Genomic DNA, 24,219 nt, shown 5'->3' on the forward strand with positions numbered 1-24,219 from the left:
GGGACACGGGGCAGATATGAGCATCGAACCGCCGCGTAGGGGCCTAAAAATCGATATTTCGGTCTTTGCTCCATCCTCTCCGGCGGTGCAGCCGTGCTCGCTCGCTTTCGCGGCTAGGTAGGGTGCCCCCCTGTTCATCATCGATTTTCCCGGCTACCAATCGCACGCATCCATTTATCGCATCGATCGCCCGAGCTGATTTCAGCGTTTGCGTCCGTCCGTCCATCCGCCCGCTCCACGATTCATACCCGTGCACCCCGCCGCACCCGGCCCCACGACCCCCGCGACCCCCGCCCTTCTTCTTCGCGACAGCTCCGTTCATCCTCCCACCCCGAAAACCACCGCCAGCTACTACCTTAAGCTCTATAGACGCGACTAAACGCGACCCTTCACGATCCCTTTCGCTACCGACGATGGACACGATGTCTCTCGTCCTCCACTTTATCCACGACTCTCCCTGGCACACCGTGCCTGTTGATATCTCCTTTACGTTTTTCTCGCAAATCTATAATTTTGTCAATTTTTATATCTAACTTTTTTCTCCATTATTATCTGCAAACATTCTGTCTCAATACCTCCACCGATGTACATTGATTTTTTTTTTAATTTATGTATCGTTATTTTTCTTCTTTAATGACACGACGACAAAACTAAAATTGACTAAAATGTATATGTCGTTACATGCACCTCCTTTTGCCAGGCTGATTTTTGATTTTCTTACCTTTTCGATGAAAAATAAAATGACAGGTTGCTTGCTCGGAGCTAAAAATGAAATGGTGAAATATATTTTTCATCGAAAACTTACCCATTGTATTGCAATTTATTCGACGAACTTTATATTTCCCGTAATTTATAACTTGCTATCAAATATTACAGTAGCATCCCAGTATGATGAACGAAATACAGTAGTTTCTACTTATGTAGACGTCTTTGCAAATAGTTCGTTAACCTTAATGACTGATCTATAGATCTATGAGGGGCATTACAGGGTTAGTTTATATGAGCAGTAAAATTTTAAGATCGCGTCTGCCATGTTCTCTGACATACCCAAAGATGGCGTTCATAGTGGGATTCTTCGATTTTCAAGATTTCGTTGAATGTGTGCATCTGTATGTGTAACGATGTACTGCATTGCGTCGACGACCCATTTTGCAATGGGAGCGATAAGTTGCACACCCTCCTACCGTTAAATAATCAATCCTATGTTTCTGAGCGAACCTGCAATCCTCCAGGTACAGGAACAACCGACTCGTAACTTGACATGGTCTTTTCTCCATAGCATTTGCATTTTTATTAGAATTTTATATTATATTGCAAACAATTAATAATTCTTTCTTTTATGTTTTCAAAGAAATTTTCTTCCGTTGGTCAATTACTGTCAATAATGAGTATGTTAGCAAGAAATAGTGGTGCCATTTTTATATGATCAGAATTACGATTTCATTCTATCATCAACCTTTGGATAATGCTATTTGGCGAGTCAGCACGGTAATTGACAACTAAATAGAAATGAAATTGAAGATGTATTGATCGTGTAAATTTAGAATTAATAGACAAATTAAACGAAGGAATATTTTAGAATATAAAAAAAATTCTGCGATTTTATTTGAATATAAACTATTTTACGGAGGCTGAACGCTATTCAGAAAATGATTTCTCTCGGTTTTATTCATATTTCCCTGCATCTATTTTTGGGTTTCATACGAATCATTATGTACACGCTTTGTCTAACGTTATAGTTTAATCGACGTTTATTCGAATTAAAGTTTACAAAGAAATTAATTTGTTCTCAACAGAAACTGTTTGCACTTGAAATTGAAATTAGTTTTGTGTAGGTCACGTGGTAACGAGATCACATGGTGCTTCCGCATATCCCGTCAGAGGGAACCACAGTTAATCTCGAGCAAACACCACGGGCAACAATCCTTTTCAGTAAATATATACGATATTGTCATCGAACTAAGGTCGGTCAAGTGAAACGTTGCAACGACTTCTTAGAGCGTAATGTACATCGCGGGTTTGAAGGTTATATCGGGAGCGTACAAGTGTCATTTACGTGCCACATCGGAGTGACCTAGTTTACAAATGAATTTTCGCCCCTAATTTTCCTCGGCTATGACCCTGCAACGAGTTTTCTTGATGTCGGTGTGCTCCGCGAGACAGTGACGATGCTGTCTCGAAAGTGAGTTCATGGCTGTTTATAGAATGCGGAAGAAAACAAACAATTTTGTTTGATAGTGCGAAAATGTGGACTTTTATAAAATATGAACGCCTTCGCGTCTTCAGCGAACGATGCAATTAGGTTAAGTTGACAAGGGACATAGGTTCTTTGCAAGTACTGCACAACATACTAGGCAATTTATGAATGTATGGTAAGTTGATTTTTTATTTGTGTAAAGTAACTATTATCCATGAGACTATAGATAGTAAGTATTTGAAATTTCTGTAAATATTCGTCACATCGAACGATAGTTATAAACAACAAGAACTAATTTAATTATCTGTGAAACATGTTACAGTTGTATAAAAAATTAGAAGGCCAAGATGAAATATGGTTGTCCAAGGTTTTGCATGGTGACACTAAACAAACATTGCATGGCCTTAATAAATTGTTTGCTGCAAATCAGGCATTACGTACTTGTATATATAAACAGTGTATAAAACAGTTTACCTTTGCAAAATGCCACATATTACTCGAAAATGGGAACTATTCCCAGGCAGAAACCGATTTTGTTGCGATGGCAGAGTGATGATGGCACCGCAAACTGGAGTCTTTTATGTGACTGTGTGTCTCATTGCTGGAACAAGTGGTTTATTCTTTGCTTTCGAGTAAGATTATTATTATCATGGTTGTAATTTTATATGTTTGTATAAGGTTTGTATAAGGTCTAACTTCAATGACTTTATTGTTTTTTTCTTTTTAGTTGTCCTTTCTTAGCAGTTCATATAACACCTGCTATACCCGTCATTGGTGGCTTACTATTTATTTTTGTAATGTCTGCTTTATTCAGAACAAGTTTTAGTGATCCTGGGGTTATTCCAAGAGCAACTTCCGATGAAGCTGCCTACATTGAAAAGCAAATTGGTAGATAAAAATACAATTTTTTATAAATAAACATTTAAATTTATGATTAATGATGCTTTAATATACTATAGCAGGGGTTGGCAAACTTTTTCTGAGAAGGGCCAGATAATAAATACTTTTTGGCTTTGTGAGTCAAGAGATAAAATCATGTGGATATTATGTGTTTTACGTAAGATGAAAAACAGAATTTGTATAGTATTTCTATTAACAAAATAAAGAATATAATTGCATTCTAACTGACTTTTGGGAAATTAATGTGTATGAAATTTTTTTATACAGTAAAGTTAATGTAATCTTGTCATTAAAATTGATTGTAAATGTTCATTAGATGAGCGCATATTGCACATATTTTATTTTTTAACTTGTCTTTTTTGTATAGATTAATTATATTAAATACGTAAACTAATTCATGATAGTACACAAACTAATGGGCATGACTTTATATTAACGTTTCTTTATGGATATTAAAATAGTAATATCGTAACAAGTTTACTTTTATAATTTGCCAACACCTGTATCGTAGTATGGGACTTTAAAAAAATACAATTCAATTCTATGAACACCTTGTTAGTTAACTATAACAATTTTAATAATCAACTTTAATTCAATGTATGAAATTAAACATTTATATTTTTTACATGCTGGATAAAGAGGTTCCAAACAATGGTAATTCTAAAATGTATAGACCCCCACCTAGAACAAAAGAAGTATTAGTGAAAGGTCAGCCAGTAAAATTGAAATATTGCTTTACTTGCAAAATATTTAGACCTCCAAGAGCTTCGCATTGTAGTTTATGTGACAATTGTGTAGGTATGTACATTTATTACTTATTATGAAAGTGTATTTTTATCAGAAAGCTGGAAAAAAGTATCGCGTAATTATCTTTTTAGAGAGGTTTGATCATCATTGTCCATGGGTTGGAAACTGTGTGGGCAGAAGAAATTACAGATATTTTTATGCCTTTATTGTGTCCTTGGCATTTCTTTGTGTTTTCATACTTGCATGTGCTGTTACTCATTTAATAATGCGTAAGTACATTTAATAGAACAAAGACAGATATGTAGAATATTTTCTAATTGTGCACTTAATTTTTTATAGTCACAAAAGATGATAGACCATTTTTAGAAGCAGTTAAAATATCTCCTGGAAGCGTTGTTGTAGGTGTTATATGTTTCTTCTCTGTCTGGAGTATTCTTGGCCTTGCTGGCTTTCACACACATTTAACTACTAGCAATCAAACAACTAACGAAGACGTAAATATTGTATATAATAAATAATATTGAAATTTTGAAACAGTTCTAAAAGAGTATTTATTATTACAGATCAAGGGATCATTTTCTATGAAAAGAGGGCAAGGAAGTTCTAATCCCTATAGTCAAGGAAATATCTGTGGAAACTGTTTCTATGTATTGTGTGGACCTGCGCCACCTAGTTTAATTGGTAATTTATCTTTTTGTTGTTAATGTTATTATTATTTTAATAGATCCGGTTACTGTTGTTGCCTATAAATGAATTATTGATGTTTTCAGATCGAAGGGGTATAGTAACACCTGAATATCGCGCGGAACAAGAAAGAGTTAGCGACGACAGTGTAATTACTAGTAATAAGACGTACGGTACTGTGAAAATTGTACAACCACAGGTAATCGCATATTTTATACCTTGCTTGTATAATTTAATCATATTGTATTTTTTACTGTTCGTTGTTACAGACCAATGGTACAACTGTTCAAACCAATCCCAGCACAGATCTTACAGGTTCGATGAACAATCTTGTTACCGGTCAACACTCACCGCAAATTGAATCAATAAACGGTGAGTTAAGCCTTTTGAGGCATACCGTTCGTTATCCCGAGGATCTTCCAGAGTATTCACGTCAGTACATTAATGATACTTATGCTCCAACGTATCCCCTACAACACTGTTTTCAGGACTCTGTAAAACATATAAAATATGAGACAGATAGGGGAAATCCAGATTTCCAAAAATATCCATGTAGATGCGAGGAGAACTTACATAAGTATCCTCACAGGTGTAGGGAGGAATATCATAGATGTTCAGATAATAACTTAATGTATGATCAGTGTGTTGGCGATCAAAAGTATGGTATTGATCTTCAAAAGTATCCTCAACGATATTCCGAGGATCCTATACGATATAAAATCGATACCCCGAGTGGTTATACTGACCTTCAAAAATTTCCACAATGTTATTCCGAAGATCCATTACAAATTCCTCAATCTCAACATGTTCTTAAGTACAACAATTTGCGATGTACTGTTCATGGTTTAAAATATCCGATATCGAAAAATCTGTTGCCAGCCGTTGTAATGTCACGAATATTGGGTGCCGGGGGAATGCCAATTATTGGTCAAAATGCAATAGGACTCGCAGTTAACAGATTTGGTTCAGGACCATTAACTAATAATTTCGCTTATGCAGAAAATTCTTTGTGTCCAAGCGATGGTACCGAAGAAGATCTTTTAAATCGGAGATTTATTATGAGCTCGATGAGCGATAACGATGATATTTAACATTCTTTACAATAATCGCATTTTTTAAAGTGATAATATTCATCATACCTATTAAAAGAAAATTGAATAAACGGCCATAGCGTCACTCGTTAGGGAAATTCTTTTAGTGTATTAGGATTAAAATAATGTAGGTACTAATATTCAATCTGTTTCTTATTAAAAGAAGCTTATAATATACAAACTTTTTAATATGTACATAAATATTAGCAAAGGTATATACAAATACTATATAAAAGAATATTAATGGCATTAAAAAAGATGATTGTTCACGTTTTCTCGCGCTGTAACTTACAGATTTACATGAACGAAGTACGTTCAAGTTAAATTTGGTTGTTATTAATAGAGATTTATTTATTTTTCGACTGTTCAATTTGGTATTAAGCATATAGATGTTTTTTAAAAATGGGGAAAAGAGGAAAATTAATATTCTTGTTACAATGTTATATATATCTTGACTGAAAAGAGAACTGAAACATTAATTTCATTATCATTTTTAATATTTTTCGAAAATACAAGCATAATTGTTTGCTTTTATATTGTATTCACATTAAATAGTATAATATTGATTGAGTTAATTTACTTTCAAGCATTCAGTTGCAAAATCGTTTTTGTTATAACACTGATCTTTGACGTTATAGAGGCTTATGTCTGAATATACAGAGTGTTCGGCCACCCCTGGGAAAAATTGTAATGAGAGATTCTAGAGGCAAAAATAGGACGAAAATCAAGAATACCAATTTCTTGATGGAAGCTTCGTTAAAAAGTTATTAACGTTTAAAGTTCCGCCCGTACTGAATTTTTTTCTTGAAAATGTGCAGGATTTCGGGAATATGTTTATTGACCAAAAATGATTGTAATTTACCCCTGCAACCGAAAATAATTTTTCCAAAACGATTTGAAATTTTTTTTTTCGTCAAAAAATTTAGGCACCTATTCGAATTTTTTTCTCGAAAGTCCGTAGGATTTCGAGTGTTAGTCTATTGACAAAAAATGATCGTAATTGACCCCCACAACTAAAAATAATTTTTCTAGAAAGATTTGAAAAAACTTTTTTTCGCCGAAAAATTTAGGCACCTACACGAATTTTTTTCTCAATAGTGGGTAGAATTTTGGGAGTATGTGTATTCACCAAAAATGATTGTAATTGACCCCGGCAACCAAAAATAATTTTTTCAGAATGATTTGAAATTTTTTAATTTAATTTTTTAATAACTTTTTAATGAAGCCTCAGTCAAGAAATTGATATTCTTGATTTTCGTTTTATTTTGGCCTCTAGAATCTCCGTTTAAAATTTTTCCCAGGGGTGGCCGAACACCCTGTATATTATTGATTAGATTGGATAAATTTAAGTTCTTTTTTTTTTTACCATTTCGCTATATTTTTACATAATTCAATAAATTGTGTTTCTTTGTTGTTTAAAATTACGTCCTGTTATCGAGGGCGCAGAGCATACAGTTTGGTAAGTTAATCTTCTTTTATTCCACCCATCATTGTGTGTATGTTTAATATGAATGAACTGGTATTTATTAATAGCTGTTAATACACACTTTACATTTGACGTGTATTTTCCACACTTTTAAAGAGACTAATTTTAGAATGTTTATCAATTGAAGGGTTTATGGATTGTGACTAATTAAATAGTTCATAATTATACAGATTATTATTATGGGCATTGGGATTGCTAAAATACAATATGTATATAAACGTACATGACAAATCTGTATATGAACCATTTTACAAATTTATATTTGTATGTGTAATGTCAATATTGTTTCATACCACTATCTTTTTTTTTAATTTTAATCAAACTGTGTATAAATAAGAAACATATCTGTAAGACACCAATGCCTGGGATACTTCATGTATGATAATTTAGTTTCAGTTTATTTGTTTACACGAAAAAGGTACACAGCCAATATTGCACTTTTTGTAATGAGTTGTACAATATAGTTTTTGTTGCTAAAGAGCATTTATAACGGCTTGTCATTAGACGTTAATGCCAATTTTTTTAAATTTTAATATTTTTTTGCATAGTACACAAAATGTATATATTATCTATTGTCAGACTATTCAAACCGTTTGATTAACGCTATGAATTTGTTTTTAGGTAGTACTACAAATAGCGTGAGCCAACTTGTTACCAATGAAGTACCACTAGCATCACTTAACATAGTTCCAATTGATATCGATGAAATTGCTCCGCTGCCTCCCCGTCAGAGTGTTGTGGTTTCTTCCACGTTGGATACGTCCTCTATACCTTCGGTAACTGTAACGACACCTTTGTCTGCATCTAGACTTAGATTGTTACAAGATACAACTATGATAGAGTCTGCTCTAGACTTAGATTCGTTGGAAGACGCCAGTGTTGGTAGGGGGAGTCAAGCTGGACTTATAAAAATGGGGGCAATATAACAATGGGATTTATAATTTTTATGTAGATTCATAGACTTTTAAAGTCATTGACGCTTATTAAAGGGTAGTGCAGATATAATTTTTTTTTCTTTATACAATCTTTGCGAAATCAACAAGTATCATGTGCTTTAAAATATAGAAAAAGAAAATACAATTACAGGCTAATGTACGATGTGTTTTTACAAATTTATTTAAATATAATTACAGAATTAAAAATTTAATCAAAAGTTGGGTAACACGGGGACGTTTATTTTATTTGATCTGCACTATTCATTCACTACACTTAGCATTGTTCATTCCATTTCAGTTATTCACATCCGTCTTTCTTCATTGTAACAAACTAGTGAATGAGAATATTCTATTTGCAGCATAGTAGATATGTATAAACGTAAAAAGTGGAAATTTATCATACAATAGTCTTGATATTATACTAAACGAAAAATATGTGGGTTAAGGAAGATGTACTACATAATTGATTTAACTCGAATTTATGCATTTTCTTTTTTACAATGCACATCAAGTTTTTTTTTTATTGCTGATCATACAATATACTGGAACCAAAAATTTCTTTACTAATTGGAATAATTTCTGCATTTGAAAATCTAGATATTTTAAATATGTTAAAATTGTGATTATATATTAATTTTATAATAGAGAAATTAATATGTATGCATTAACTTTAAAGGTCTGTGAGAATCCGAGAATCTGGATCAAGTCGAATCGATAATTTATCTCGAATTCGGGTCAAAATCTCGAAAGTGATAATTAGTTAAAAACTGAACATTCCTATCATAAATTATGGGTAATCGTTTCTCGATTTATTTTGTCAAATTATTTCGAAAGAAAACTTTAGATCGTACAGTGTATCCGAGCCATGATGTGGTTATTCAAAATTTCGAAGATCCTGATATTATTTTATTGCGAGATACATATGGAATCTTGATTCGATTATTTTTCAATCCAACATGAGGTTTGGGTACCCGAAAATTTGGGTTCTCGTACACTTTTAATGTCATTTTATTAGAAAATATTTTTATTCATTAAGAAATATAAAATCTGCAATACGGAAAACATTGAATTCTAAAAACTTGTATTTCAGAATTTTACCATAAATTAGCATTAAAGGTATGAAGTATTATCTCATTTAATTTTTCATATTGGTAAAATAGTATTACATTCTTTAATGAATTTACTATGTACAGTGTAAAGAGAATTTTGTAAATATAGGAATTTTCATAAACGTTAGTATAGGTTTGCAAGAATTTGAAAAATTTGTTAAGGCAATGCGGATTGTACCAAGCATTTTAAAAATAGAAGTACCACTGCCTTGTTTATTAGTAACTCAAGTATCAACGTTGCATGGCATTGTTCAATTCGGAGTAATCAAAATATAGACATTGTTTATACGATTAATTATTGAAAAAAGATACGACACTGGTAGTTGTCATTTTATCTATTAAGAATTGCCATTATATTAACTTTGAGAGTACTGTTTTTTTGTACATACTGTGCGTGTATGATATTGTATGTATATATTGTGTAGATGTTATTATGATAAGATAATATACTACAAGTTAAAAATATATGAATATGTTTACGTAATATTACACCTATTTGAAAATTCTTTTAGTATACGATGATAACGAGATGCGTGTAATTTTATTATTTTGAGAGGCACAAAAATTATTAGCTATGTTTAGCAGATAAAGGTAATTTTATTAAACATTTGTTTTATGTCCATCATAAATTTCCCTTTATAAAAATATTTAAATAATATTTAAAGTATTAAAATGAAAGGTTCAACACAGTCTTTCCTAAACTTCGATTAATGCGTATATCATTCGTAAAATGTATTAATTATTTAATACTTTTCCACATATAATTTACAAACAATGAGACCGGAAGTTTTATCAGTATATATAAATATATTATTAAATTAGGTCATTATTTTTGCTTATTAATATTTTTTCTTGTGCATGTAATATTACGATAATGCATTACAATGTACATAATTTATACTTTACATGTTGCAGTAAAATATAAATCCATCCTAATTTTGTATTAATTTTTTACTTTAATATAATTTATGTATTATGATAGCAATAATCAAAATTATAACTGCAATACCGATACCTGCGATGTATATTGTAGATTGGGTATTTCTAGACGAATCTTTACCAAGATCGATAGGTTTCACATCAATTTCACTTTGGCAGTAGAATTCTGTAGGATCTGTATAATAAATTTGTAGTATCGTACAGAAATAGAGTATACAATTTTCTCATAATACGCATAATTATGAACGCTTACCGGCTTGGAGCTCTATGTCTTTTTGAACATTACTTTCTTGTACTTTCAAGTCTAACAGTTCTTGCAACGATAAAAGGGCTTCTTGCGGACCTTCGCCGGGAAAAAGGTAGTCTGACAATGTTACTTTACTTTCTGGTAATGCTATTAATACTCTTCTCGGAGGTTCGTGTAACGTTATATTCTCTGCACAATAAGAACATAACGAATCCGTAAATACCTAGCAAAATGTTTCCATATTATGTGAAAGGGATTTACCTTCTGGAGATCCATTTTCTTCTTCAATCAAACTGTCCCAATGCATTTCTAATCTACTTGCTAGCGATCTTATTATATCTTGTTTTATTGCTACATTAGCTTCTTCAATGTTTGCTTTCTGATGAACGAAGGTTCTACTCGCTAACTGTCCAACTAAACGTATTGACGCATTACACGATGTTATCCTCACATCCGAGCTAGTATTTTCGTTTTGCTAATAATCCATAAAATGAATCATGTTACATCTATTTAACGAGACGCTTAATATTGGAAATAACTGAAAATTATAAGATTAATTTCGGGCAGACGCGATTACTTACACACGGAACGTACAAGTTAATCTGAATCGATTTATCGTTACTACTATTTTCATTATTTTTACAACCTTTTTCATCTTTTTTACTTTTGTTAATTACTTCCAACGCATCATCCGGAGACCGTACTTCTCCTTCGATAACGGTCAAAGAAGACTCGATGGTAGATGATATACTGTTTAATATATTCTGCAAAATAAAATTATATTAATCTTAGATTTACGTATTTAACGTTTATTTTATATATGTTTACTAGAGGAGTGCAGGTAGCCTGAAATTTTGGCTTGAACCATTAAAAATTCGGTGAATTGGGGCAGAATCTAATAAATTTTGGGCCAAATTGCGTCATATGGTTCCGAAACAGTTTCTTGTTTCTTTGATGGTCCGAATCCGAGTTTCGGGCTATTCGTAACTCTCCTAATGTTTATATACTTTGTGTTCAATACCTGTAGTTGCTTTTTAAGAGTTTCAGGATCTTTATCAGCAGCAATGAGAAATAAGCGATCAAAATCTACGATAGTTTCGAGTTGATGCCATTTGGTAGCTTTTTCTTGAAACTTCCATTCTGCTGGCTTCAACATTCCAGTTTTATTCGTTTCTACAGATTTACAAATATATCTAAAAACATTTAGGTATTATGTTGTATATAAACAATTGTTTGAAATGCACGATGCTTATAATCCATTGTACTTTTGTGTAATGCTACTTAAGCTTAAAATTAGATGCTCTTCATTGTTTCCGCAAAGGTATCTATTTTGTGTTAAATTTTTCTGAATGGCCATAAGAATAGATTTAATTTTGTGTACATTTGTATTATCATTCATAGTATCATCAGGACCAACAATAAACGCACCAAGAACTCGCATTCCACCAGGCAACATTCTGGTAACCTGTAGGTAACATTTAAGTATTTAATTCTCACAATAAAAATTGATTACTTTTATAAGGGATTTTATATCTTTTTTAAATACCATCAGCATACTAATTTAAGTATAATAAACATACGTGTTTAGCATGATCTGCCACCCAGCTTTCAGGTATATCTCTCACTGATTTAATGTATCTTACAGCAGTTTCTTGCTGAACATTTGCCGTAGAACTGATCAATGTTTCTTCTACTACATTCTTAGCAACCGGAGGTGGTGTTTTTGCTAAGTGTACAATATAGTCTTTTTGACCAGCACTCTGTAATTGTAATCGTATTTTCAATAAATCAATTGCAAATAGGTAATATTCGAGTATAAAAGAATCAAATTCCAGTTAATCATCTGTGCATTATAATTCTCGTTTATATATTAGTTTGGAATATAATAAACGTGAATTAAATTGTACATTACTATAATGAAAATATCATGAGTATAATCTAGTAAAAAGTAGCATATAATCAATATTGATCGAGGTAATCTAGAAACATGTTTCTCGATCAACAACTACATATGCTAAGCAAGTAAGAACAGCGAGATGACGTGAAATTGGAACATACAAATATCGAACCTGTCCCAAAATTAGTCCTATTGTATATTCATCAGGTTTTGCTAACGATGTCAGGTACGTGTGCAGACGCTCTTCCGCGTACACAGTTCGACCCATTTTTTTCAATAATATTATAGAACGTCTGATTGCAGCTGTCGTGCGTTATTCTTACCATTGATTACACGGTAACACGCACTCTAATACATCGTATGAATTTTTTGCAGTTCTCCCACCCTGTCCGTGATGTCAGGGATATGCGCGACACGAAGATTGTATTCACGAACAATGTTACCAGATCGGACAGTAGGTGCACCGAGAACTTATTGCACTTTCGTACTATATCAGACCACGTGAACGTTAGTTCGTAGAATTTCGGAGAGTCGAGAAAGAGAAATTGACACTCGCTCTCTTTCTCGATTCTCAAAAGCTGCGCAAAGTTCTTTCAGACAATTATCTGAGACTACAAAACGATCGAAGGAAATTTTAAATGAAGTAGGAAATAATTGTGTCGAAAAAGCAAGATGTTATGTGGCACATGAAGTGGCCTGTCAAGTTCAGGTAAGATTTTTAATGCATTTAAAAATCACAAAAAACAGTCACATACGTACAATTATTTTTGTAGGTATGATGTTAACAGCAAGCTCAATTGTTTCAAAGAGCAAGTGAAATTCATGTAGCTGCAAAGGAAACTGTAACCTTGGCTAAAAGTCGAATTATAAATAATTGGCATAAATGAAATTTTGATCAGGCATAGTAGGATATGTTAAAACATGCAACTATTAAAGTGGGTATACTTTATTATGAAATAAATACGTATCTATGACATGAAATAGAGTACTTCCATTCAAAGTTTGAGAGTATGAGATGTGTAAAAAAATGAATCATTGTTAAATAATACACTCTCATCCTAGGTCATGAATGCAGAGAATCAAGAAAGGAAATGTGGCTGAGAACATTATAGAAGGGCAGTACTGTTCCACAATGTTGAAAAAGATTACTAGAATTAAAAGAAAAACATTGTTGCTCAATAATAAAAGCGCGACCATATCTCAAAATTGAAGCTCAATGTGATCAAATGTTAGCAACGCGAAAAGAAAGGGTTGAATGTTTACAAAAAACAATACTAGATGCAAAATTAAATTATGCCACAAGTCTCTGTACACTGGAAGAAATTAGTAACTAAATACATCAACAACGTCGAGATTCTAGCATTTTTATTAAACAATTTAAAAAAAAAAATTTAAATCGGTTTCAAAAGTTGCAAAATTTTCAAACTTCGGAAAATTCATTAACAAATATGTTTTCAGCGACGCCTATTGAAGATTCAAGTAGAGTGAAGGACCAAAATTCTGATTCATTAGTATTAAATGACTGTAAAATTGATTTTAGAGATGGAATATCAAAATCCTTAAGAAACAGTCCTACAAAACCGAGAGAATTTGATTTACAATTGACATTTGTTGATAAAATGAATATCACTACAAAATATACATTGCATATATGCTTTAAAATAATTAGTTGTTCAAAATATTATTCATCAATTTAATTTATTTCTAAAACGCGATATCAAGGTATGTTTCTGTAAAACAGAATTAGAAAAGAGTAAAACATTTCTCAATCCTATATTAATAAAAAATCGAAACCACAGTACATATATTCCATGCTTCATATTTACATTCTCCTCTACCTATCCCATTAATTCCTTAATTTTTATAAATTCCAAAGTTAAAAATATTATTCGAATCTAATTAAGTTATTCAACTATTTCTCTATACATCATTTAATGTAATTAATAAGTTAGAAGCGCGATTCTTATTTCAATATTGCGCCAAACGGTGCAAAAAACAGTGTCGCCATCTAATATCAGGGATTCGTACTGCTAAAATCGTGCCAGGATCGCAGAATGTTAGAGGAGGTATCCGGGGTACAGGTTCCCCCACTCCTGGTACTCCAGTTACGCACTACCTTGATTATTCGCTAATAACTATTTTTCTGCGATTAAAATATGGACTTTTAGAATTGAAGAATATAGTATAAACCCTTAGCTACATTCAAGGATATATGATTCCATTCCACTCGTAATTAACAAGTTATTAACGAATATCGGAAGTCGAAATATTTACGGTTGTATCACTGTCTGCTTTAATTGATTATCAACTTTTTAACAATAACACACATATTTTGGCTATCACAGAACCAAGTAGACATCCCTGGCAACATTCAAGGACCAATTTTGTAACGCTCCTCGCTCTAATTAATTAGTTATTAACGATAGATCTCTAAGGTGTTGTGTGAAAAGGTTAGAAACAGTGTACCGACTTCCGATATTCGTTAATAACTATTTAATGAGGCATGGCATGGTTGCGACAGTATCCTTGAATCTTGCCAAGGGTCTACACTATATTTTTAAACTCTAAAAGTTAATAATTTGTTCCCAGGAAAGGCGTAATTAGTAAATTAACGAGCAGTGATTCATTAAAAGCGGTGAATTATTGATTTTTTACATGTGGCGCCAACTAGTGGCGGAAACAGCGTACTATGTATTTCTCCGTATTTAACGAATTACTGCTCCTCAATTTACTAATTACGCCTTTCCTGGGAACAAATTATGAACCTTTAGAGTTTAAGAATATAGTATGAACCCTTGGCAAGATTCAAGGATACTTTTTATAATCATTCCATGAGTTATTAAATAGTTATTAACGAATATCGGAAGTCGGCACACTGTTTCTAACCTTTTCACGCGACACTTTAGGGATCTATCGCTAATAACTAATTAATTAGAGCATGGAGCGTAGTAAAATCGGTTCTTGAATGTTGCCAGGGATGTCTACTTGGTTCTGTAATAGCCAAAATATGTGTGTTATTGTTGAAAAGTTGATAATTAATCGATTGTAGCAGACAGTGTTACAGCCGTAAATATTCCGACTTTCGATATTCGTTAATAACTTGTTAATTACGGGTGAAATGGTTATAAAAAGTATCCTTGAATGTTGCCAAGGGTTTATACTATATTCTTCAATTCTAAAAGTTTATATTTTAATTCCAGAAAAATAGTTATTAGCGAATAATGAAGGTAGTGCGTAACAGGAGTACCAGGAGTGGGGGAACCTCTACTCCGGATACCTCCTGTAACATTCTGTGATCCTGGCATGATTTTAGCAGTACGAATCCCTGATATTAGATGGCGACACTGTTTTATGCACCGTTTAGCGCAATATTGAAATAAGAATCGCTTCCAGCAATCGTTTATAACTTATTAATCACACTTAATTAGATTCGAATAATATTTTTAACTTTGGAATTTATAAAAATTAAGGAATTAATGGGATAGCTGGAGGAGAATGTAAATAAAAAGCATGGCATATATGTACTATGGTTTTGATATTTTTATTAATATAAATATAAGGATTGTTTTACATATTTCTAATTTCATTGAATAAAAATATGCATCGAAATCTTTAATATTAACGACAGTTATAATTTCGCACCTCTGATTTGCTTCAACCATGAGAAAATAAATAATGGCGTAGTCATAAAAAGCTGTAATTTGTTAAAAAAAACGTCTTGGGGTAAAAAAATGCACAGCCTATACAGGGTGTTTGGCCACCTCTGGGAAAAATTTTAAGGGGAGATTCTAGAGGCCAAAATAAGACGAAAATCAAGAATACCAATTTGTTGATGAAGCCATCGTTAAAAAGTTATTAACAATTAAATTCAAAAATTTCAAATCGTACTGGAAAAATTATTTTCAGTTGCGGGGGTCAATTATAATCATTTTTGATGAATAGACATACCCCCGAAATCCTACCCACTTTCTAGAAAAAAATTCGAGGTGTGAAATTTTTCGGCGAAAAAAAATTGTTCAAATCGTTCTAAAAAAATTATTTTCGGTTGCGGGGGTCAATTACAATCATTTTTGGTGAATAGACATATCCCCGAAATCCTACCCACTCTCTAGAAAAAAATTCGAGAGTGTGTGAAATTTTTCGACAAAATTAAAAAATTTCAAATCGTTCTAAAAAAATTATTTTTGATTGGGGAGGTCAATTACAATCATTTTTGGTAAATAGTCATATCCCCGAAATCCTACGCACTTTCGAGAAAAAAATTCAGGAAGGTTGACAAATTTTTCAGCGAAAAAAAAATTTCAAATCGTTCTAAAAAAATTATTTTCGGTTGCGGGGGTGAATTACAATCATTTTTGGTGAATAGACATATCCCCGAAATCCTACGCACTTTCGAGAACAAAATTCAGGAAGGTTGACAAATTTTTCAGCGAAAAAAAAATTTCAAATCGTTCTAAAAAAATTATTTTCGGTTGCGGGGGTGAATTACAATCATTTTTGGTTAATAGACATACCCCCGAAATCTTGCGCATTTTCGAGAAAAAAATTTCGGTACGTCCAGAACTTTAAACGTTAATAATAATATATAAATGTCAAAATGAAACACAATTAGGATATGGTTAAACAAAAGTTCAACGAGTATAATTTAGATTTTTCGTGTCACTTTATTTCTAACCGCTTTTTAAATGTATAATTAGATACATGGACGTAAATCACAGCTCAACGCAAGGTTGTATAAATATTTATGCATTCGTCTGGAATAATATGTACACTTGATAAATATGCGATGAACGGACCTTAGATTCAAACCAAATACATACTATGATCGATACAGTAAGATCCCAATCGATGTTATTTTGTTATGACGGCCTTTTTCTGTTTCGTTAATTCACGACAATGTTCTTGCGGATGCTTTTTAAATTTATAATAATGCCATCTATAAGGATTTTTCTGGTTTCACTTTCCTTTAAAAACGCATCCTAAGCGTTAAGCGTGCTCTTACTATATTTTAAATTGGTTCGCTTCCAAGAACTTACGTTTGCAAAATCTATGTATATGATCCATGCATATACTTAAGATATTAACACCGTTAATTCGAAACTTCTATAGCTTCTTATTTAATATCTTTCAATTATCTGTGTCGTTAATAATCAGCAAGACGAGAATTTGAATCAAATTGATGCGAACAATCACTGAAAATGCGAATAACTGTTTCGATAACGGTGACGGTTTCATGCATAATTATTTCACATTTAATCGGCCAGTAGCGTCTGGAATCGGAAAGGAGTATATACAGGTTTTCCTGTTTCGTTCATTCGATTTCTATCGTGTGCGTTAAAAACAAAGAACAAAAAATATTAAGTACAATGACTGTAAAACGCCATTCAGATCGAATTTTAAGTGTCGTCTATTACACATAGATCGTGAAATTATAGACGGTTTTATACAAATTCCGAGGAAACGGCATAACAAAAACTAACCATAGATGTACATTTAGTATACATATACATATAATATTTCATGCATCTCTGTATATATACAAAAACGTGTATACGAAATTTTTTTTAAAAATCATCAAAAATATGTCGGGTAGAACAGTTGTCCGCGAAGACGAAATACACGTTTTTGGGGAAAGAATACTTTCGTACAAGTTATAATTACAATATTTTGGATTATTTATCGAATCTTTCAGTATTTGCCATATACATACGCGTGGAACGTCCTCACATAAGCGTTGGATAATGTAGTTACTGAACAGTAAGGAAGTTCTTTTTCTAAATCGTTTAACGGTCATCGGAAGGCCACTTTGTGATTTTTGAAAAAGATACCAGTGTATAAAAGAACAAACTTGACGTTTCAACGTATGGTGATCTTGAAACGATTCAGTTTCAAAGGAGAGTAGAATTAATTCGTATTTTCTTCAGCTTGAATTGCTTGTAGGCCTCAATATACAAATCCATTAATTCGTCTCGTTTTTAATAATTCCGTACCACTAAAGACAATAAAATAATATTTCTTTTCGAAAATATAGTTTTCTTGAAACGATCTTGTAAAATAAATTTTTTTAGTTTTATTAGATCGCAAATAATTGTGTTTCCTCGTGTTTCTTACCGTTCAGTTACCATTTTCTAAGTCACCTGTCCCGAAAAATCTTATGTATCGCCTGTGGTTTTCTTTCAATTAATCTTAAACTAATTTACAATAATTTCGAGATCATTTTCGCGAAGTGAGAAATCAGCGACTTGAACATTGGCACTGGATTACTTTGAACGGAAGTCGAGCTTGAAACAACGAGCGTTGAAAAGAAGACGATGAAGTGAGAGCTGTCAGGAAGTATAATCGTGATGCACTCGACAAAGTTTTTAAATTTTCAGATTCCAATAAGAAATGAGCATTTCTCACGGGGACACATTTGAAAATCTTTTGTTTATTAAAATACAACCGAGGATTTTGTAAGAATCCAGTGTAAAAATTGATAAATTTTTGGTTGTGCCACTCTTACGATAAAGAAGCTTCGAATAAAAGAAATTGATAATTTTTGCAATGGTAATGCATAATCTTGCAGTATTTTGAAATGCAGAGTGTTAGTATAATTTCTGTTAATACACTGGCGAACTATTCGAGCGGACGGATAAGGGATGTTTGCGAAAGCGAGAGAAAGCCTTTTAAAGAGTCTAGAAATAGTTGTCTATGTTAATTCTAAAATACTTTCGTGAACGATATCATAAATAGTAGCGGTACTGTTAACCGTACCATTTAGTTTAATTTTAAAGGTGCTAAAGTTTCTATTTATTTCGGTGCACAAAATTTACAAATCTTTTTATTTGTGTGCCACCAATAGTCAATAGGAATAAAAGTGTTAGTTAAAGCGAGTATCGTTACAAACATTAGATGCTAAAATGTTGCTATAAACAGCGGCGAGGCAACGTCACCGAACGCACAAAGTTTTCAAGCGACGCGTTAATTATACTGTTCCTCGTGAAAGCCTCGGGTAGAACGTACGAAGAACAGTTAAATATATTTGTAAAAGTTATTTGTTAATTGCGACGAGGAGCAGTTAGGACGCTGTGGTCAGTATTAAATTAAATCTGCATCAAGTTGAAAAGCTAGATAAAAAGTATCGATGCAATTAATTAATGTCCATGTCAGGGGTCAATAAGTATGTACACCGTATTTTTCCCTGAAACAATAAATACATGTAACAATATGTATGTCGAAAGAAAAGTTAAGTACGGTGTACCACATCCATTGTATGAAAATAAAATGGTTCGTTGATTTCGCGAGGAAAAAAAAAAAAGAAGATATATTTACAGTAACAACATTATCAATATCGCCTCGTAGAAAAAATAATATTACGATATACACGCGGGGAGCGAAAACGTCGATTTATAAATAAAATCTTCGGCTCGATCGTTGATTTGTCTTACTTGTGCGAGAATTGGAGGACAGACAATTAAATTAAAACTAAAAACGTCAATTTATCACATATACAACCGCATGTTTTACAAGTATATATGTGTGCAAACTACACACACGTAGGCACAATATGATGCACTAGAAGAAGAATACGTAGGTACCTAATTGTCCGAGTTGCGATCAAAGTACTTTCGAAAGGTAATCTTTTTCAAAGTAATTGATATTACTAATAATTTGTCAACTGGAATTAAAAGTCATGATTTTCTTCAAGACAAATTCAACTTGCGGAGGGCAGCGTGCTTTCCTGTAAAACAATCATTGTACTGGTTGTTCTTTAACAAAATTCGTGGGCCTGTATTAAAAAAGACCTTTGTCAATTTAAAAATGCTTACCCTGTTAAAGTCATTCAGCCATTCAATTTTGAATAGTTTTCAATATTCTTAACGTTAAAAGAGACAATTAGGCATTCTGTTTTTAGTGAATCATTCTGTGCATTGGCATTGCTAAGAAATACGATTCCGCAATGTTCCATTAAACCTTAAGTATTCGATTCTCTAACGCTTAATAAATGACAGTATGTAGAAAACTGCGGTATATATAATACATCTCGCTTCGACGTCTTCCAAATGCACAGCAGTGAACAACATTGAGCATCGGGTAGATAATATATGTATATTTTACACATAGTCGTTGGTTAGGAGTGTCGTCGTACGACTTGGAAGACTTCGTCGACGATTCGAACATCTGCAGGTATTCTCATGCAAAAGAAACTGGCCGTGTTTCATCATTTTTTGCTTCTCCTGCCTTGTCTATATTACTTACTTTCTTCTTTAAGAATAAGTGTTATTCGGTAAACACCCTGAGAGCATATTTTTCAACAAGGAAAAAAGAGACTTGCAACGAAATTTCTATCACTGAAGATCCACCGATCCATTAACTTTCAGGGATCAGTAGTCCTTGGTTTCTTTGTGCAACCGTGCATTTTCATAGAACGGTTTCTTGGTCATGTTTCTCTCTGGGAATATTCCCTTCTTGGGAAGACTTCTTTCCGGACTAGGACTAGGACTAGGACTAGGCGAGGAACTCGGTGATCTTGAACTGCTAGAGCTTGATCTCTCTCTCTTTTTCTGCTCTACGCGGTTTCGGTGCTCGTACAAGGGTCCACGGATCGCCTTCAGGGTGTTGTCTAATTCGTAAGCTCGGTCTTTTAACTGATTATAGCGATTAATATCCAAACCAGCTTGCTTAGCCATTTTGTAAAGAGCAATTAGTTGTCGTCTATTCAATACGTCGTATAGCATATATTCCTATTAACAGAGAATAAAGTAAACAAGTTTTATAATTATACCTTTATTAGTTGCTAGTAAATAGTACTGTTAACCATTGAACAATTACGTTGTTCAAAACGATTCAGGGACTATATCCTCGAGGCAATTTAAGAACACGAGATTATACGAATAAACGAGCCGTTTATTTTGAAAGTGGCCTAACTCCATTTTTCAATTTTTTCCGGTTACCATGGTTACATGTACAACTTCCTGTTATTTATCACTAAAGCATTTCATGTTGCTTATATTCCGAGCAAATATGATAATTCTTGACACATAAGTTTTCAGAGTTAGTTCAATAATTGAACCGTGTAGTTTGAAAGTGGCCTAACTCCATTTATACTTGAATCAAGATATTTACTATTGATAATGTCGGAAAGCAGTGATGAAGGTAATTTTAATTAATTAGTATTTTCAAGTTAACCTCAGTTTTTGGACAATTGCGTTAGTTGAATAACCAGTACGTTTAATTAATATAAAACTTAAAATTTAATATTATTTTATTTAATATTATTTTAGTTCAGATAGTGAAGAAGAAATAGTAACTAATGATTTAAAAAAAAATCGAAAAAGAAACAGAATTATAGAACAATATTCGTCTTCAGGGGATGAAGCTACGAATAATAATGGAGAAAAGATTGATGAATCATACATCCAAAAAGTTCGAAAGATTAAACGGAATTCAGGACAAAGATATTGTACTCAAACCGGAAATATTGTACCTGAAAAAATTTTCGAAAACGAAGACTACCGTTGTCGGAATGCTTGCACAAAAAATTACGATGAAGAAGAAAGAAAGAATATTTTTGAGAAGTTTTGGGGTTTGGGAGATTTTAACAAACAAAATGTATTGCTTTGTGGAACGAAGACGTCCAACAAACGGAAAAGGTTCGCCGCAAAATTGGAGTTTTAGGTATTTGTTAAATTTAAAAAACGGAAAAGTTCCCGTCTGTAAAAAATTCTTTTCGGATACTTTTAAAGTGAAGGACGCTTAAAACGACTATTAAACTCTGCAAATTCAGTATTGTTTTTTTTTCAATTTGAAGCATTTTAAATTATATCGAATGGACTTGGGCACCTTCAGATTTTATAATGAATCTGGTTGTTAATTTTGAAAGTGGCCTAACTCCATTCTTGATAAGAAAACGCATATTATTCACTTAATAATTGCCACTATTTTAATAGGAATTATAAATTTAACACCCTTGGATACACTTAAGCAGTATGATTCATTAGTATCCTATACGTATATTTTTAAATTCATTGAAACGCAAACCCTTAAATATCTCGATTTGAAGATAAATGGACTCAGGCCACTTTCAAAATAAACGGCTCAAATATGTAATTTAGCAATATAATATAATGGTGCTGATTTAACAGATGACTCTTTAATTATTTTTTAAATAAATCTTTACTGGCGACTACTGACTTGGTCCGTTACAACGAAATAGATGAAGCAGCCCATTGTGGTGGCGTAAGTGACGAAGTACGTGATCGGTTCCATTATGTCCCACGAGTATTCCCACCAGGTTAATCTGGCTAGGCCGCTGGTCTGAACCGACATCAGGACTAGACAAACCCATACGAAAATTGTTTTTCTTCTGCCAGCCATGGCTTTCAATTCCTGCACTTTCTATAACAGCCAGAGAAACAGACTTACCATTAGACTCGATACACGTGAATTATATTCAAAAATCAAAAAGATAAATGGTACGCGAATACTTGAATACATATTAGTGTTTATAGACAGTACAAACACGTGAAAAAAAAAATGTATTATTCGATAATTAAATTCCTTATGAAAGTATAACCGAACCAATTTGTAAAGAAACTCGCATGGATTTTAGTCGACTTCGTTTCGGAGCAATCTCATTTAGCAACGTTTCAATTTGTAAAAGTGTGAATTATTTTGTAAGCAATTAATTATAGGAGTTAAACTTGAACGGAGGAAGAGATAATCTTAGATTTCTACAAGATCATTTCGCGAAGGATTACATGCGGCGCAAGGAACGCGCCAGCAATCAAAGAAACTCGAAGAACGGAGCAGTTTGGATGGTTGATTCATTCGCATTCATTGTCTGGTTGTTATAGATTCTACGTAGAGAAATGGGGGAAAAATGTGGGAGAAACGAACCGGTCTCTGTATTATGTAATTAGGAACACTGACAGAGGGAACGCGTTTTTATGACGAAACGTTAATCACTTTTCGTACACGATCCGAACGGGATCCACGATACTGTGTTACTTATGACGGCTGGGAACGCGATGATTAAACCAACTCGCGAAGAAATTAACTCATCCAGTGAGGAGAAAACGAACGATAAAAGAGGGGTTTCGCGCATGTTGAATAATGCTCGCACGCGTGCCGTGTTTTAACGCGTTGGAATGCTAATAACGTATCCGTAGCTCCTTAAGCTTCCGTTTAATTTAGATGGCATCGAGTTATGGGAATTTTGATAAAATAGTGCTCGCTGTCGCCAGAGAGCAAACCAATTCGATCAAAATTAAATAACGGACTTCGAAAAGGAAATTAGATAACGGACCGAAGGCTATCGAGCTTTCGATCCACGATTTTTTATTCACCTGTTCGAAAGGCTCCAGCTCCAGTCTGATGGCTTCCAACTCGGCCAATATTTGTTTCTCTAGCTCGGCGTAATATTCTCGAACGTGTAACGATTCGTACAGTTGCCCGATCAACATCTTCACGTCCGACAATTTCTCTATGTTTTCCTGAAACATTCGATCCAACGACGCTTATTTAGATCTTAGAAACGACTATTTTCCTATCGCATTTCGACGTTTCTAAACGCGATTAAGATCGTAAAGTATACGCGTAAATATGTTGAGAAATGCGAGTACGTGATAGTTTACCGGCTTCAACTTAAAATATCTCTTAAATCAATGGTCTTTTTTTCCAAAAGCATCGAAATACTTTCTTCTATAAAACGAATGATTGCATCGATTAGCGCACTAAAAAGCGTGGAATCCCATTAATAAAGAAAGGGTACAATTTCACTTTGCAAATGCATGCACGTACATAAATGCATGATAGAAACGTAGAAAGTTTTAGAATCCAAAGCTACGTTACACCTTCTATGTGTTTCTCAAAACCGTTTCAATTCCACGTGTATGCGCGTGTGTATATAGTTTGCCAATTTACAGTTATAATTGAGACAACAGATCGGAAGTAAACCAAGTCCTTAGTTAAGGAAAGCAGCGTTTTAATAAAGGTCACGCTTTCCA

At 33.1% G+C, this 24,219-nt stretch overlaps 3 protein-coding genes and 1 long non-coding RNA gene across 8 annotated transcripts in view; 2 read left to right on the top strand and 2 right to left on the bottom strand.

Annotated features, from left to right (window-relative positions):
* The first annotated feature begins 1,958 nt into the window (after positions 1–1,958).
* On the top strand, positions 1,959–9,510 carry LOC122401660 (palmitoyltransferase app). Of its 2 annotated transcripts, none has more exons than XM_043403934.1 (9): positions 1,959–2,372; positions 2,520–2,829; positions 2,925–3,085; positions 3,737–3,895; positions 3,976–4,113; positions 4,184–4,338; positions 4,408–4,525; positions 4,615–4,727; positions 4,798–6,021. In XM_043403934.1, the coding sequence occupies exons 2-9, from the start codon at positions 2,681–2,683 to the stop codon at positions 5,617–5,619; spliced, it is 1,815 nt and encodes a 604-aa protein (XP_043259869.1). In that variant the 5' UTR covers positions 1,959–2,372; positions 2,520–2,680; the 3' UTR covers positions 5,620–6,021. The 2 variants fall into 2 exon arrangements, with proteins under 2 accessions (XP_043259869.1, XP_043259870.1); XM_043403935.1 differs by lacking the exon at positions 1,959–2,372 and adding an exon at positions 7,727–9,510 and having other exon boundaries at positions 2,531–2,829; positions 4,798–4,900.
* Positions 9,511–9,976: 466 nt separating this feature from the next.
* On the bottom strand, positions 9,977–12,633 carry LOC122401608 (protein odr-4 homolog). The gene is made up of 8 exons (XM_043403840.1): positions 12,405–12,633; positions 11,916–12,095; positions 11,601–11,800; positions 11,357–11,528; positions 10,917–11,099; positions 10,597–10,810; positions 10,342–10,524; positions 9,977–10,263 (listed from the first exon to the last, which is right to left on the bottom strand). The coding sequence occupies exons 1-8, from the start codon at positions 12,498–12,500 to the stop codon at positions 10,106–10,108; spliced, it is 1,386 nt and encodes a 461-aa protein (XP_043259775.1). The 5' UTR covers positions 12,501–12,633; the 3' UTR covers positions 9,977–10,105.
* A 61-nt stretch (positions 12,634–12,694) lies between these two features.
* LOC122401609 lies at positions 12,695–14,060 on the top strand. Its single transcript, XR_006259448.1, has 3 exons — positions 12,695–12,941; positions 13,006–13,167; positions 13,295–14,060. It is a non-coding gene; the product is annotated as an uncharacterized LOC122401609 (long non-coding RNA).
* A 2,832-nt stretch (positions 14,061–16,892) lies between these two features.
* The window catches only part of LOC122401652 (calcium uniporter protein, mitochondrial), a 41,490-nt gene continuing 34,163 nt past the window's right edge, over positions 16,893–24,219 (bottom strand). For all 4 annotated transcript variants that reach the window (XM_043403908.1, XM_043403907.1, XM_043403909.1 and 1 more), the window contains 3 exons: positions 23,560–23,706; positions 22,406–22,609; positions 16,893–20,955 (listed from right to left, as the gene is read on the bottom strand). In XM_043403908.1, coding sequence (XP_043259843.1) covers positions 20,596–20,955; positions 22,406–22,609; positions 23,560–23,706 — 711 coding nt within the window. In that variant the 3' untranslated portion in view covers positions 16,893–20,595. The remainder of the gene's footprint in view (positions 20,956–22,405; positions 22,610–23,559; positions 23,707–24,219) is intronic.

The sequence above is a fragment of the Colletes gigas genome, unplaced genomic scaffold, assembly GCF_013123115.1.
Source record: "Colletes gigas isolate AHSC1104 unplaced genomic scaffold, ASM1312311v1 Colletes_gigas_Sc00026, whole genome shotgun sequence".
Lineage (NCBI taxonomy): Eukaryota > Metazoa > Arthropoda > Insecta > Hymenoptera > Colletidae > Colletes > Colletes gigas.